Source organism: Penicillium griseofulvum, assembly GCF_001561935.1.
Source record: "Penicillium griseofulvum strain PG3 chromosome Unknown contig_84, whole genome shotgun sequence".
Lineage (NCBI taxonomy): Eukaryota > Fungi > Ascomycota > Eurotiomycetes > Eurotiales > Aspergillaceae > Penicillium > Penicillium griseofulvum.
The window spans coordinates 1,658,733-1,673,726 of NW_024467475.1; the positions used below are offsets into that span (position 1 = coordinate 1,658,733).

At 48.5% G+C, this 14,994-nt stretch overlaps 9 protein-coding genes across 9 annotated transcripts; 5 read left to right on the forward strand and 4 right to left on the reverse strand.

The window, feature by feature from the left end:
- Positions 1-686: 686 nt before the first annotated feature.
- PGRI_051530 (uncharacterized protein) lies at positions 687-1,886 on the reverse strand (the record flags this gene model as incomplete). The annotated part of the gene is made up of 3 exons (XM_040792866.1): positions 687-1,198; positions 1,262-1,799; positions 1,851-1,886. The coding sequence occupies 3 exons, from the start codon at positions 1,884-1,886 to the stop codon at positions 687-689; spliced, it is 1,086 nt and encodes a 361-aa protein (XP_040644833.1).
- Positions 1,887-2,992: 1,106 nt separating this feature from the next.
- PGRI_051540 (Flavoprotein) lies at positions 2,993-3,760 on the reverse strand (the record flags this gene model as incomplete). Its single annotated transcript, XM_040792867.1, has 1 exon — positions 2,993-3,760. One exon carries the CDS (start codon positions 3,758-3,760, stop codon positions 2,993-2,995), a length of 768 nt encoding a protein of 255 aa, XP_040644834.1.
- A 437-nt stretch (positions 3,761-4,197) lies between these two features.
- Positions 4,198-5,299, reverse strand: PGRI_051550 (ketoreductase; the record flags this gene model as incomplete). Its single annotated transcript, XM_040792868.1, has 2 exons — positions 4,198-5,061; positions 5,126-5,299. The coding sequence occupies 2 exons, from the start codon at positions 5,297-5,299 to the stop codon at positions 4,198-4,200; spliced, it is 1,038 nt and encodes a 345-aa protein (XP_040644835.1).
- A 183-nt stretch (positions 5,300-5,482) lies between these two features.
- PGRI_051560 (Erg28 family protein) lies at positions 5,483-5,998 on the forward strand (the record flags this gene model as incomplete). The annotated part of the gene is made up of 2 exons (XM_040792869.1): positions 5,483-5,545; positions 5,654-5,998. The coding sequence occupies 2 exons, from the start codon at positions 5,483-5,485 to the stop codon at positions 5,996-5,998; spliced, it is 408 nt and encodes a 135-aa protein (XP_040644836.1).
- Positions 5,999-6,256: 258 nt separating this feature from the next.
- PGRI_051570 (UDP-glucose:hexose-1-phosphate uridylyltransferase) lies at positions 6,257-7,529 on the reverse strand (the record flags this gene model as incomplete). The annotated part of the gene is made up of 3 exons (XM_040792870.1): positions 6,257-7,128; positions 7,185-7,369; positions 7,432-7,529. 3 exons carry the CDS (start codon positions 7,527-7,529, stop codon positions 6,257-6,259), a joined length of 1,155 nt encoding a protein of 384 aa, XP_040644837.1.
- A 644-nt stretch (positions 7,530-8,173) lies between these two features.
- PGRI_051580 (uncharacterized protein) lies at positions 8,174-9,264 on the forward strand (the record flags this gene model as incomplete). Its single annotated transcript, XM_040792871.1, has 4 exons — positions 8,174-8,218; positions 8,269-8,644; positions 8,741-9,103; positions 9,149-9,264. 4 exons carry the CDS (start codon positions 8,174-8,176, stop codon positions 9,262-9,264), a joined length of 900 nt encoding a protein of 299 aa, XP_040644838.1.
- A 630-nt stretch (positions 9,265-9,894) lies between these two features.
- PGRI_051590 (MFS transporter) lies at positions 9,895-11,718 on the forward strand (the record flags this gene model as incomplete). Its single annotated transcript, XM_040792872.1, has 1 exon — positions 9,895-11,718. The coding sequence occupies one exon, from the start codon at positions 9,895-9,897 to the stop codon at positions 11,716-11,718; it is 1,824 nt and encodes a 607-aa protein (XP_040644839.1).
- A 612-nt stretch (positions 11,719-12,330) lies between these two features.
- On the forward strand, positions 12,331-13,281 carry PGRI_051600 (putative DSBA family oxidoreductase; the record flags this gene model as incomplete). Its single annotated transcript, XM_040792873.1, has 6 exons — positions 12,331-12,364; positions 12,435-12,513; positions 12,561-12,601; positions 12,660-12,787; positions 12,838-13,154; positions 13,203-13,281. 6 exons carry the CDS (start codon positions 12,331-12,333, stop codon positions 13,279-13,281), a joined length of 678 nt encoding a protein of 225 aa, XP_040644840.1.
- Positions 13,282-13,772: 491 nt separating this feature from the next.
- On the forward strand, positions 13,773-14,788 carry PGRI_051610 (NAD(P)-dependent oxidoreductase; the record flags this gene model as incomplete). Its single annotated transcript, XM_040792874.1, has 2 exons — positions 13,773-13,820; positions 13,889-14,788. 2 exons carry the CDS (start codon positions 13,773-13,775, stop codon positions 14,786-14,788), a joined length of 948 nt encoding a protein of 315 aa, XP_040644841.1.
- Positions 14,789-14,994: the final 206 nt, after the last annotated feature.

Sequence of the window (14,994 nt, forward strand, 5' to 3'; positions counted from 1 at the left end):
AATGTTTCATGATGTGACCGAATATACATATTTGTCTAAGAGTATGTGAGTCTGCTCGGTTTGTAGGTTTGAGAAGGTGATGGCAGGTTACCCACCATCCAGACTTGATAGATTTGGGACCAAGACCATATCGGATTTGATCAAGCTATATCAATACTATATCTGCTAGTAGTTATCCTGCGAATTCTGAGGACTATAGTTCGAAATTTGTGTATCAAGGTTGCTCAGATGTGAAAATTTCTCTTTCAATCTTAGTGCCTCATCCTATTTCGGACATTAAAAGGAGGAAGGGAGAAGAAGAAAGGTGGATTGTCCTCAGGTTCATCAAATCACCACCGAATGTTAGGATATCAATGGGAGTGGATGCATCTAAGGCATGTGTAAGTGATTCATACCCCCATGTGGTGCTTTTTCACTGGTAAAGATGTCCAATACGTCGGGAACCTAGTCATATAGTTCTGTTTATGATTGCCTTGATGTGAGTCATAATTCAGAAAGCGTATGAGTTGCTTCTGCAATGAGATATAAACATCCGTTTAAAGTATTGTTAATGGCCAATCATCAATCGCGCAAGCATGTGGATAAATTGTTTAAGGAGCAAAAAGGTAAAACACGAGATAAATCAACACAAAACAAAGCAGAATAACAAGCTAAATTTCTTCCAGTCCTTCGTGCTGGCCTTCCGGTTACTGGTTCGCAACCACAACATATGCTGGGATGCTATATTCAGTTGCTGTTCTCGCCGAGAAAGTGATATTACGGCGAATAACCCCCGGGAAAAGACAAATCAAAATCCGATGACCATCCAAGCTGAAGCGACCCTCGTGTAGATGATTGTATTCATGTGGGATCATGATATCACCTGTACCCTTGGTGAAAGTCTCAGGCAGGTCTTTCATTTCATAGAAAGTAGGGTTGCCTCGCGAGTTTTCAAATTTGACAGCTTCATCGGATGCAAACTCAAAGACTCTGTAGAGGCGTCTACGCCGCTTGTCAACCTCCTCCTTGGTTGATAGATCTCTAAGTAGCCATTGGAAAGGCTCGCTGGCAAGAGTTTCATCCACGAATCGATTGAGAAGGGACCTACGGCGTTCCTGATTGTAAGTTCCAAATTCTGTGCTCGAAATCCTACTTGGTCTCATCCCATTTGCAAGGCGGTTCGTTTCCGATCTCCAAAGTCCCGCCATGTTTGGATTGGCTATAGTAAACGAAAGAAATGGTCAATGAACAAGCTCGGATAGGAGGGAACCTGTAGACATACTTTCATGGAATCTCTCATACAGATACTGCAGTCGGGCGCCGAACGTCTCATCTCCTTCATCTGACGCGTTCATCTTTCCGTCGAGGTACCAGTAACGGGACAAGAAAATCCTTTCGACGACGTGTTTATGGATCATAGCTTCTGCTAGTATTTCGAAGATCGTCTCTCGAATCAGCGGTGAACAGAGTCCTATAAAGACGTCCCATTTCTCTTGCACACATTGTCCTTTGAGACTACCGATGATGGCCTCTTTCTGGCTGTCGGAGAGATGGTCCGCATCCCTATGGTCGGTCTTCGAGAATTCAATGGCCCACGATTGGGCCTCCACCCTAAAACCGACCGTAGAGATTCTCATTTCTTTTGCATTCCGTGGCCCGGGCCAACCCCACATTCCAGCCTCGAACATCTCTCTCATCTCCGCAATTTCATTCCCATACTCAACCCGTGAACGATGGCACGGAAAGAAAACCTCGGGCTCGGGTGAGGAAGGAGTCATCTTTGCTTTCTTTTGCTGGTGTTCTTCGGAAGGAGGGTCTTGCTTTAAAGCATGTCAGAGTCAACATATAGCAGCAAAAGGGAGATTTCGTACCTCGGAATTCTGTTTTAGGGATTTAGTGGTAACCATGGCCGAAGAAGTGATATATCCAAAGGTCGGGGGGAGATAAAAGGAAGAGGAGACATAGGTTTCAAAAACACCATATCCCCTTTCTTATGTCTAAATTGTGTGGAGAAACATGCACACATTTCTTTGTTTCGAGGAACAGTTCAAATTTCACACTAACATGACAGAGTTGGGCCATTTCTTTGTTCTTTGAAAAATGAATATTTACTAATATCTGTACTCTGTACTCCATAGCCACATCAGAGACCAACGAATCAATGGTTAGATGAAACTAGGGCCCAGGCTCAGGAGAAACTGTGATAAACATATGAAAGACAAGCCATGTTTCTTGATTTCTTTAAAATTAGTACATTCTAGTGAATATATGCTCTGTACCCGCATTAGAGACAAACGAAATTAGTGGCTAGATGAAACTAGGGCGAAGGGTTAGGAGAAATCGTGATAGACATATGAAAGACAAAGCATGTTTCTTTATTCTTCTTTATCAACTACTGAGTAATTGAAGATACCTTATTAGTATGTACATCAATATGTGCCAGCCTACCTATTTGGCCATGATCTACTTACGGCTATGCTTACCGATCATTTCTAATGATGTTGAGTCAATATCAACTTTTGTTGGCAAGGCGCAATACTCGCGCAATTTGTGTGCTCCTTGCCCTCGTTTGAAAGTTGACTATCGAGGAGGCTTTCCTCGAATCTGTGAAATGTCTGGATATAGATTGTTAGCTTGTCATCTACAGCCCTGTAAATTGGTTAGAAGAGGCATGGCTGATAGATACCCAAGATATGGCGATTTTTATCAACGAAGCTGATTTAGCAAGGAAACTGGAGTTCTTCAGCTCTTATGGAATCCTGATCTGATACCCAGGTGCCCCATGTATAAACGGCTTTGATGAATGACATATATCGGCTTGCATTACAGACAAATATGCCGTTGGTACATTGCGCCTACCAGGAATAGAAATCATAGATGGTAGCTATTCAGGATTGTTTGTTGGCACTAGACCTTCCTAACTAGCCTCGTAGCTTTTAGTTTGCACAAGATCCACTAGTAGTATGTGAGAGCAGAGTGTGGTATATACAGGAGTGATAGCCAAGCACAGATGCTAACTATGAGATGATTTCCGATCACTCAACCCTAACCTATCTTCAATGACCTTGACTATCTCAGTCCATTCCAACATAGCGCCACTTCCCACATCCCCACAAGCCAATACCTTTGACGACTGCGGTTGTAGAACCTCAAACCATCCCGTCTCCTCTCCAGTGTGCTTGTCCGTTCTAACCCCCCATTCCTCCTCTAGCACTCGGATATGCTGGGCCGTCACCGGATGCCGCCACATAGCCGTATTCATAGCCGGCGCAACTACAATCCGTTTTCGTTTCCCATCAACCTGTCCATCTGTATCCCACGCCCGACATACAGATGTCAACAAGTTATCGCTAAGTCCATTGGCGAGCTTGGCTAGGGTATTTGCGGAAAGAGGAGCAATGACGAGGATATCTGCCCAGCGTCGGAGAGAGATGTGCAAGATATCAACACCGCGGCGCCACGGTTCTGGTCCCCACTCCGCGTCATCGTCGTAGACGGCTTCCACGCCGGGAAGGGAAATGAGGGATGAGACCGGGGGCTGCTCGGCGGACTGGCCGGCTAGGAATTGCTTGGCTTTGGTGGTGAGGATTACTCTTATTGAGAGCTTGTGGGTGTGAGGGGAGAGGGCGCTGATAATATTGGCTATTTTGATAGTCGCGACTGAGCCAGTTGCGGCAAGGAGGAGGTGAATACGATTGTCACTGATGGAAGTCTTTGATTCTGTGGGATTTTGGTTTGAGTCGGCATCAATGCCACTGTTAGAGTAGGTCATTTGAGACATGACTTTGGATATAAAGTTCTCGAATGTCTCAACTTAGTTTCATTGGCGCATATGCAGTTTCAAGTCGTGGATGAGAGCGGTTCACCGTAAGATGAGCGGGGTGATAAGACCCTTATCGATAAGCCTTCTATCAGGTTTCCGGCCTTGCCCAGGTGGGATACTCTCCGTAAACCTTGGAAGTCATGGAAGTTGATGAAGCCTAGTCTTATTTGTTTTGTTTTTCTTTTCAATTATCTTGTAGTATGGACTAACTTCTTGGCATAAAACATGTGACTTCGATATCAATGATATATTTCTATTAGTACGATTGTCATTTTTTGGTTCCGTCATTTGAACCCTCACGCATTTCGAATAAGATCTAAATCAGGGCTTCCAAGCATAATTCTCGTATGCTCCCCGTACTTTACAACAGCAGCAAATAGAGCAAATCCAGCAAATCAAGTGCTCTTCTTAGCACTCTCACGCTCAGCCTTGCGGAGAGCGCGCTTCCGAATGCTCTCGTGCATAGACTTGTTCTGCCCGAGAACAAGTTTGCCCATAGTCCCAGTAACAGAAGTCAGGAACCAGGCCATGATACCATGACTCCAGTAGGGAGACGAGCTGTAAGCATAGGTAGGCGAGCCACCGCTGCGACCAATCTTCGAGAGAACGGAGCGAACGAAAGCGCGAGGGGTAGGGATGGAAGCCGAGGCACGACGGATCTTGGACATGGCAGAGGTAATCAGGTAGGCTTGGACAAGTTCGACATCAATACCGTAGGGAGCCAGCTCGCCGCCAAGAGCAGTCGACCAGTGCTGAAGGAAAGCCTTGCTGCCGGAGTAAGTGGCAAGGAACGGGGTAGGCAGAAGGCCGCCGAAAGAGCCCATGGTAAGAATCAAACCGCGACGACGCTGCATCATTCCCGGAACGACAAGCTGGGTGACGCGTAGTGTGCCGGTGCAGTTGATGGTCACGATATCGGCCATCTCTGCGGCGGGGGTCTGTGCGAAGGGGACGGGGATTGAGTGGCTCAAGCCGACGTTGTTGACTAGCACGGACACGTCCAGATCGGAGATCAGTTCGCCCAGCGCCTGGTAGTCGGCGTCGGCGTTGCGCGCGAAATCCATTGCGAGAGTCTTGGTCTGCACCTGCGGGAACTGCTTGCTGATATCCTCGGATAGCGTTGCTAGCTTCGAGGCGGTGCGCGAGACGAGCACGACGTTGAATTTCGACTTGGCCAGTTGCAATGCGAATTCCTTGCCCAGACCGTCCGACGCGCCTGTGACCACGGCCCAGCTACCGGGGGGACCGAACGAGCGAAGCTATTCAATCATTTTAGTCAGCTTCATATCATTAAATCAAGGAATTGGATATCGAATTTCATACCGGTTTACCCGGAAGCACGAACAGGCTGAGAAGCACCCGCACGAATGTCCAGACCTTGCAGGCAATGACCAGCCCACCAGTCGCCAGGAGGAACAGCGCTCCATAAGTAGGCAAGCCAGGGGCAATGTGGCTTGGCCATTGCGAGATACACTCAATATGCTTTGAGATATCCATAATGAGGAAAGAAACGTTAATAACAAGAGGGTGAAGAAGGAGGAAAAAAAAGTTGAGCAAACCAATGCATGAGACTTGTTGGGATCAACGCCAAGAGTTCAAACATCCTCGGCCTCCCCAAGTCAGCAATAATAAAAACAACCAACTCCCTCCAGATCAAAACAAACCAAGACTCACTCAAAAATGGACCAATACCTCGCATATTTCCCCCAAACTGAGGGCTACCTGCCCAAATGGCTTTTCTTCGTTAGTTATACCCGCGTCCACCCCCCAATCCCATTACAACCACTCCCAACCCCTAACTACCAATGCTTCCATTCCCCGATCTAACTAACCACCCACCACTCTATACAGGTTTCGGTTGTCTCCGCTCTTAACAGCCTGCAAGCTTACAATGCGCCAAAATATACCTCTCAGCTCTACAGTAATGGCAAGGTCCCCGCCAGCCCGCTCTCCGGCCGCATCTTCGGAACCTGGACTTTCCTCTCTGCAGTCATTCGCATGACCGCCGCTTACAATATCACAAACTCTGTCGCATACGACCTCGGCATGTGGACATATGGTATTGCGCTGGCACATTTTGTTGGCGAGATTATCTGCGGCGATGCCTCGCTCGAGGGCCGGTTCTTGAGTCCCTTGGTTGTTGCTTCGTCTTCGCTGGTTTGGATGTTCACCCAACGCGCTGCCTACCTGGGTTAAATCCCTGATTTAGGCAAGGACATTATTTGGCTTTGGGAGATGCTCCAACGCAATGCAACACATGAAACCGATGGCTATGGAGGAACTGAGCATTGCATGTTGCGCAACAACTATGTACAACTTATGCTTCGGCACAAAAGCTTTGGTGGGGAAATAATATATATGTATACTATAAGAGGAAATGCCTTCGACTCTGGTATAACCCTAACCAGACATCATCCCTTTCTTTTCTTTTTTCTTTTTTCATTCTGACACACTTCACGAATCGATCTTCTTCCTGTACAACTCACCACCACAGGCGCGCAGCTTAGCAGCGGCTTGCTCGGGAGTGATATCACGCTGAGGCTCCGCCATAAGCTCATAACCGACCAAGAACTTGCGCACGGTAGCGCTTCGCAGCAGAGGCGGGTAGAAGTGCAAGTGCAGGTAGGATGCCTCAATCTCCTCCTCGGTACCATCAAGCGGAGCCTGGTGAATACCCATACTGTAGGGGAAGTGCGTCTCGAAGAGATTATCATAGCGACGGGTAGTCTCCGCGATGGCCTCAGCAAGCAACATCTTATCAGCCTCAGACAAATCAACCAACGCGCGCTTGTGCGTGCGGCTGACAATCATCGTCTCGAACGGCCAAGTCGCCCACCACGGACACACAACCAGGAACGCCTCGTTCTCGAACACAACGCGCTCCTGCTTGCGGCTCTCCAGCGCCGCATAGTCCTCCAGCATGTGGTTGCCGCCGTGCTGCTGGCGGTACTTGGTCAGCTGCTCCATTTCGGCGGCGGGCTCTTCGGGCATTGAGCTAGTCGTCCAGACCTGTCCGTGCGGGTGAGGGTTCGAGCATCCCATTGCTGCGCCCTTGTTCTCGAAGATCTGCATGTACTTGTACTGCTCCTTTGGCTTGGCGGCGCTTGTTGAGTGGGATTTGGGCTGCAGGGTTGTTGCAGGTGCGTTCTTCACTAGTGGTGAGGTCGGGGAAAGGTGTGCTGTGTAGATCTCTGTCCAGGCGTCGATCACGGGCAAGATCTCGCGAGGCGCCAGGTCGGCGAGGGTGAGGTTGTGCGCGGATGAGAAGGTAAGCACGTAGCACTTGCCAGTTACAGGCTCGGCTTTGAGGAACCGCGATTCGAGTTCTATGGTCTGTGAGCTTGGTGTGTGTGGTGTGGATGCGCTGGGTGGCCGGACGTACCATCCTGGTTTGAGGGCTCATATGGTGCTTGTTCTTCTTTCACTGCGCTGTAGTCGTTCACAAACACGAAGGTGCTCTCGTAATTAGGGTTGGTATCGCCCTGGGCGCGCTCGTTCCCGGGGCAGAGGTAGCATTTGGGGTCGTAGTTTGGCAGGGTAGTCTTGGAGGGGCTCTCTTGCGCTCCTCTAGATTGTTGTACAATTAGCTGATTTGTTGCGCAATGTCGTTTTCCCACGACAATACTCACTGCCAGGGACGCTTGGTTCGGTGGGGAGAGACCAAGATGGAGGAGCCACGGAGGGGGTTAAATCTCCGGTGGGAGATGTCGTCGAGTACGTTTTCCATTGCTATATATTGGAGCAATCACAGATCAGAATATTCTGGAGGAAGAAGAAGAAAGGAAAAAGAAAAGAGAGCGAAGATAGTTTAAAGGGTTGGAATTTGGTGGGGAGGCGGGGTCTCCGGAGTAGGAATGTGTCAGGTTACAGCTATTAAGCGACGCCAAGTGGCATAGAAGGCGGATCTCGCCTAATATAAGGAGGTCAATCTTGCGAAGTTGTACAAACAATATACATTAGCATTCAACGTCTTGGCATCTCCGTCTTTTTCTCGGTGAGCCGTCCAGGAATCGGGATCCCGCGGCTTTTCCGGGGAAATATGCGCCTTTGAGGGAACGGGTTAACCTGAATTCAGCTGAAAGAAGTAATTAAATTCCGTGATTCAATTAAAATCCCCGGTTGTCGTCCCCACGTGGATTGACAGTCCAAAAGAAAACCAAAAAAGGAAATTTATGCCCGCATGCGGTATGACGTAGTTTATCGCTTATCGGAGAACAACCTTCCCTTCTTCATGCGGTACAACATCATACCTTGAAACACTGTGTAACACACATAAACTTGTTGTCTGTTTGTATCAACAGTATATTAATTAACTAACATTAAGGGCTTCGCTTTTTCTAGCTTGAATATCATTTAACAATAATCGTCGCTATGAACCCCGCAAACCCCGTTACCTTGGACTCGCTACCAAACGAGGTATGTCCAAAGAGTATACTATGGATCAATGACTCTAAAGATATCTCTAGGTTTTCGTTCAAATTCTATCAGACTTTACTACCCGGGCACTGCTCCCACTCACTTCAGTCAACCACCGATTCCATGCCCTAGTGCTAAGAATCCTCCACTACCGCCTACTACTAAGCACACCACTCGATGGATACAAATTACTGCTGGAATGCTTTCACCCTAGCTCAAAGCTCACAGAGCCACATGTCTTCTGTAAATACCTCGGTACAGATGGACTGAGCGAACGTCATGATGGTGCGGGCTCATTATACGAGAATGTCGATACCGCCCACCAGCTGGGTAGAGTAACAGGACTATATTCTCGCTTTCGCCCAGAGGTAAGCGGCAGCGAAGAGGAACGAGACATGGAAGACTCCAAGTTCGATCTCTCGCCAGGTAGGATGCTTCTGTTATCCGGGGTATCAGGATTGATACGGGCTGACATAAATGGGAATCGAGAGGGCAAAGGAAATGATGCTGTGATACGTGAAGTTGCTTTAGATGGATATGAGGAGTTTTCACAGTTATGTGTGGTGGCAAATATAGTGCAAGTCAAGCCCGGGACGTCATTGCTGTTGAGTGCATCGACTATTGAGGACGGGGTAGTGCGGTTATGGAGGGAGTGGTTGCGGCGTCAAAGTGGAGAGATGAATAAGGCTCGGACTGATTTGGAAGACGGCTCTGAAAAGCCTCGGACGTCTTCCGATGACGATATACTATGGGTGGATTTGAGCAAGACCGTTGGTCTAAAAATGCGTGTGCGACCGAAGGCATGGGATCCTTCTTTCCCAGTCCTCGTACATCAGGATGATCGAAATGATGACTCTTGGGTTGGGTATGAGGTTACTTTGCAAGGTGAGTCGTTGATCCTACGGAGATGATCTCCTATTAACTTGATAGAACTTCACATCCGCTCCACGCGTTTGCTGCTAGCTATTGAGCAGTCAAAGGAAGAGCAGAAAATCCATCAAACCAACGCAATGATTATCGGGGCCACCCCAATCTCAGTATCTTGAGTGTGGATGGATATATCGTTCTATTGTAGTATATGATACAAGTCTATATGTCAAACATGTGAATATACTGGGAAATATAGACGTGTCAATAGTATATCATCTGTTACTATACTTGGTAGTTTGGCCCCCGATACTCACGAGATATCAGTAACTACCCTCCCTGCCGTTTCAAATGACGGTCGGGTGACCATTAACCCAGTCCCGAACAGGTTTAGAATGAGCAAAAGTTACTTATAATACGGCGTATAGTATGGTATTGGATATTGGATGCGCAATTTGCCAAGCCATCCAAGCCTTCGGGAAGCCGTATAAATGGCGTTCGGGCCGAGGTTCGAGCCAGTCAGGTTGCTTCAGGGCGCATATTAGACTCCACTGAAAATTTGTGCAAGGGGTATTCAATTGCCGAGATAGAACATATTTCACCCTGCAGACAGGGGAAGATCGAATTATTCGATTATTAATAATAATTAGGAGCCGAAAACGCCGAGGCTGCCCTCGGTTGTTATATTTGATATTGATTTTTCTTATATTATACTATTCAAGTTCTATTCTCGTCGATCTTACTGTTTTGGTTATATCCTCTAGATATTCCATCGCTCCACCTGACTGTATACCTGGTCTGAGAGCAACATGACAGTTCCAACTCAAGGGGGCGAGGCCATGCTGCCTTCCAAAATTCCTTTCTGGCGTCTGGTCTTCGACCAAAAGGTCGTCACCGAGGAAGTCATGCAATTCCCATACACAGGCTCAGGTACTAAAGACGATCCATATGCCGTGGTCTGGATCCCTGCCGACCCACGAAACCCAATGAACTTCCACCCGATCAGGAAGTGGTCTATTACATTTCTAGTTTCATTCGTGACTCTCGCGGTGTCATTAGTCTCATCTGCATTTTCAGGCGGAATGAGGCAGATCATGGAGGACTTCGGTGCCGCCCAGGAAATCGTCATTCTAGGCGTATCGCTGTTCGTGCTCGGATTCGCTATTGGGCCCTTGATCTGGGCACCCCTTAGTGAGATCTTTGGCCGGAGACATATCTTTACCATATCTTTTATGTTTCTCACTGCTTTCAATGCTGGCGCAGCGGGTGCGAAGAATATCGAGACACTCATTGTATTGCGTTTCCTCGCTGGCTCCTTTGGCTCTTCGCCGTTTGGGAATGGAGGCGGTACTATTGCGGACATGTTCCCAGCGTCTCAGCGTGGTATCGCTATTAGTCTTTTCGCTGCTGCGCCCTTCCTAGGACCAACTCTAGGTCCTGTCATTGGAGGCTTCCTCGCTTCTGCTGCCGGTTGGAGGTGGGTGGAGGGACTCCTTGCTGCGTTCTCTGGTGTGCTCTGGTTATGTATCATCTTCTTGCTACCAGAGACATATGCACCTGTCCTCCTACGCCGTCGCGCAGAAAAGATGTCTGCCTTAACTGGCAAAGTCTATCGTAGTCAGTTTGACATCGACCGTGGGCCCGCCCCTATGGGCAAGACGCTGAAGACTGCGCTTTCCCGCCCATGGATCTTGCTCTTCTGTGAACCAATTGTACTTCTTTTCTCTATCTATTTGGCGATTATCTACGGAACGCTCTATATGCTCTTCGCTGCCTACCCAATTGTCTTCCAAGAAGTCCGCGGCTGGAGCGAAGGCGTCGGTGGTCTCGCCTTCCTCGGCATCCTCGTCGGTATGGTGATCGCCGTGATATACACATTCCCCGAGAACTTCCGCTATGCCAAAAAGTGCAGCCAGACTACCGACCGACTCGCCCCCGAGTTAAGACTACCCCCAAGCATGGTCGGCGGCATAGCATTACCAATCGGGTTATTCTGGTTCGCCTGGACGAACTCGCCTAATATCCACTGGATGGCCTCAGTCGCAGCAGGAGCGCCCTTCGGTTTTGGCATGGTTCTGGTCTTCCTTAGCGTGTTCAACTACCTCATCGACTCATACACGATCTTCTCTGCCTCCGTGCTAGCCGCGAATTCCGCCCTCCGCTCACTATTCGGTATGGCCTTCCCACTTTTCACAACCTACATGTACCATAACTTGGGCATTCACTGGGCCTCGTCGATTCCAGCTTTTTTGGCGCTGGCATGTGTGCCCTTTCCATTCATCTTCTACAAGTACGGCGCGCGTATCAGACAGCGCTGTAAATACGCTTCTGAAGCGGACGCCTTCATGCGTCGCCTTGCTGAAAAGAACAAGGCAGCCCGCCGTGGTGAGCCTGATTCGGAGAAAGATAAAACAAACTCGGCGGTCCGGGTATCTGATGATCAGGATTCCAGTGATACTGATTCCTTGTCTACTGTTCCGTCTCGTGGTATGATCGCACGTCATGCGTCCCGTGCGTCTCGGCAATCCGGTCGCTCTATGCATCGCGTTGCTACTGCGACGCAATATGAGGAGAACCCTTATGACTTGGATCTGGTCAACACTCGACAGTCGGCTATCAGTCGCAAGGATTGAGCAGAGGCGTGGGGTTGGAGTTGTAACTACCCTTTATGCTCTCGCCGCCCGTGCGATCTTGGTCCAGCACCGTATCCATGTCCCCGGACCATCCCAGGATGAAAAACAGAAATTGTTTTGGTCTGGTCAACCCACAGGACCAGGAAGACCCCAGGCCAGTGCCTGACGCTGGGTCCTGTCGCATGAAGCACGGCCTAGGGATCTCCAGTATCCTTGCAGGTGAACCCCAGGTAAAACCAGACTTGATTATACGTCCAGGTACCCTTGGTTCCAACTCAATTGGAGTCGCTACCTACTAGCGATCATATTCTCACATGTGTTGGACTGGTGCATGCTACAAAACCATTAGGTGTCCTATATACTCTAATTTTAATGCATTCATCAAAGCAAGTCTGTTTTGATTTCTTTTGTCAAGTAAAATGTAATATAAAACTCGAGTTGACAATTTCAGTAGAATACCATTGGTTGGAATAAAATGATCACTCATCATGGGCCTCGGTCCATCCCGCCTCGGCCCCAACCTCTGTCTGTATAATCGACTCTTGTCCGGTTTAACACCCTGATAACATAGCAATTAACTAGGCTCTCACCATTGACCCATAATTACTCGTCATGTCTGGCAAAATTGACGCATACGTTGACTGCGGTATGCAATCCTTGAGCTCCACCCCCTGGACTGCCCCTTGGATTTCATTCGCTAAGTGCCGTTTCGACAGTATCGCCATACTCATACTATGCGACCCTCTATCTACGAAAGAACCGCAAAGCTCTAGAGTCGCATGGAGTCGAGGTTGAGTATGCACATACCTAGTCGCTACGTGGGATATGTGCTAACCGAATAGATTCCACCCGGTCTTCTTAGGCGGGATTAATGTCGGCTCAGGTATTTCAATATCAGACTATGTTATAATTAGTTCCAGAATCACTCACATCTCAAACAGGGAATAAACCCCCCTGGTCACTCCCCGCCAAAGCGGCATACTCCAAATTCGACTCGGAGCGAGCATGTAAATACTTCGGAGTCCCGCAGATCCAAACACCGGAGTTTTTCCCAATTCTCTCAATCATGGTGAGTATCCACTTGTATCTTTGAAATACTCTCCGTCACTAATCAACCAGCCTCAACGATGCATGATCTATATCAAAAGCCACTTCCCACGCGAGAAGTACGAGACAACCTTCCTCTTGCTGTGGGAGTGGATGTACTACAAAGGCATCGACATCAGCAAACCAGAGAAATTAGCCGAGCTATTCCAGAGCAACGGGTTCTCCGACTCGGAAGTCAAGGAGATTATTGCCGCGGCGTCAAGCCCGGAGATCAAGCAGGCTTTGACAGCTAATACGCAGACTGCTCTTGATAAAGGGGCTTATGGTGCGCCGTGGTTTTGGGTGCGGAATGCTGAGGGCAAGGAGGAGCCGTTTTTCGGTAGTGATCGGTACGTTTTGTAATGGTTTATGCGATTGAATGGATACTAATTTCATAGGTTTGCGTTTATGTGGATGTATCTCGGATTGCCATTTCAAGATGTTGCGATTGTTGAGAAGGAGAAGTCGAGGCTTTAGAGTAGGTATGTTATAGTCTTGGGCTCGTGTTTTGTAAATATCGGATCATAGCAAGTTCGAATTGGATTCAGTATCGTCAAACTGCGGTCGTGCTTTATATCTGGCTCCGGATACCTGACATTACTATTTTAGTCATTGGTGATGCCGTAGTTTGCCGGTTTTCGCTACCTGTCCGAATTTCTCCTCACCCGAGGGGTGGAAGGGAGATAGGAATTCGGAACACGATGATGAGTATATGGTTATTTTGTCCGTTAAATGGGTTTCTGGTCTGGTCCTATGAGAATTGACACCAAAAGAAGTCGAGATGAAACTAGAATGTGTAGAAATATCAAATGTATACTTCTTCCGCATCCGGCTAAGATATGAACCATTTACCCCACACCTATAAATCCACCCGATTGTCCCGATACTCCCTCGAACATCCTACATCCTTACAGTCTTACAGACTATATATTCACATAACATACAAACTTCTACCTCTACTAGCAATCATGACCGGACCTAGAGTTGCATGGATAGGCCTCGGCAACATCGGCCGTGTAAGTCAACCTCCCCATCCTCCCCGCATTCCACCCCCAAACACCCCCCATCTAACCCGCAAACCCAGGGCATGAGCCAAAACATCTCCCAAAAAGGCCCTCAAACCGCTCCCCTCCTCCTCTGGAACCGCACAACGGCACGAGCAACATCCCACGCCTCAACCCTCCCCAACACCAAAGCCGTCACAACCCTCCAAGAAGCCATAACCCAATCAGACATAATCTTCACCTGCGTCGGCGACGACGCCGCCCTAACCTCCATCGTCAATACAATCCTCTCAGACCCCACAATCCCCCAAGACATATCATCCAAGACCTTCGTCGACTGTTCAACCGTACACCCTGATACATCGCGCCGCACCGAAACCGCCTTCAACGCACGTGGAGCCGGGTTCGTGGCATGTCCCGTGTTCGGGGCACCGAATATGGCCGATGCGGGCCAACTGATTGTCGTTCCTGCCGGGAAGCGGGACGCAATTGAAAAGGTGCGGCCGTTTTTCGATGGGGTTGTTGCTAGGAAGACGATTGATCTTTCTGCGGGGAGTGGGGGGGATATTGATGTTGGACGGGCGTCTACCCTGAAAGTATTGGGTAATACATTTATTCTTAATACTGTTGGTGTTCTTGCTGAGGCGCTTGTTGCTGCTGAGGCGTCTGGGCTTGGGGTTGAGCCGTTGCAGGAATGGTTGGGGCTTTTTGCGCCGGGGCCGTTTGCTAATTATGCGGAGAGGATGGTTGGTGGGGATTATTGTAGGCGGGAGGAGCCGCTTTTTGCGGTTGATCTTGCTAGGAAGGATCTCGGTCATGCTTATGGGATTGCGAAGGAGGGGGGACTGCGGATGAAGAATGTTGAGGTTATGGATGGGCTTCTGGAGGTGGTTAAGGAGGAGAAGGGGGTTAAAGGAGATGTTGCTGCTGTTTATGGAGCTGTTAGAAAGGGAGCTGGGATGGAATTTGGGAATCAATGATGGGTTATTATAGATTATAGTTATAGTGAGAGAACAAAATCAATTGATAAAAAAATAAGATTGCTATAGCAAGCCTTGCTTGTAATGCTATTAAATCATGGTCTCCCTAAGGATATGGTGGAGACTCAGCTAATCAAGGAGTAGAGTTAATTATGAACACAGAATTTTGAAATAAAAGCAGCCACAAAGTGATGCGCAACACGCGC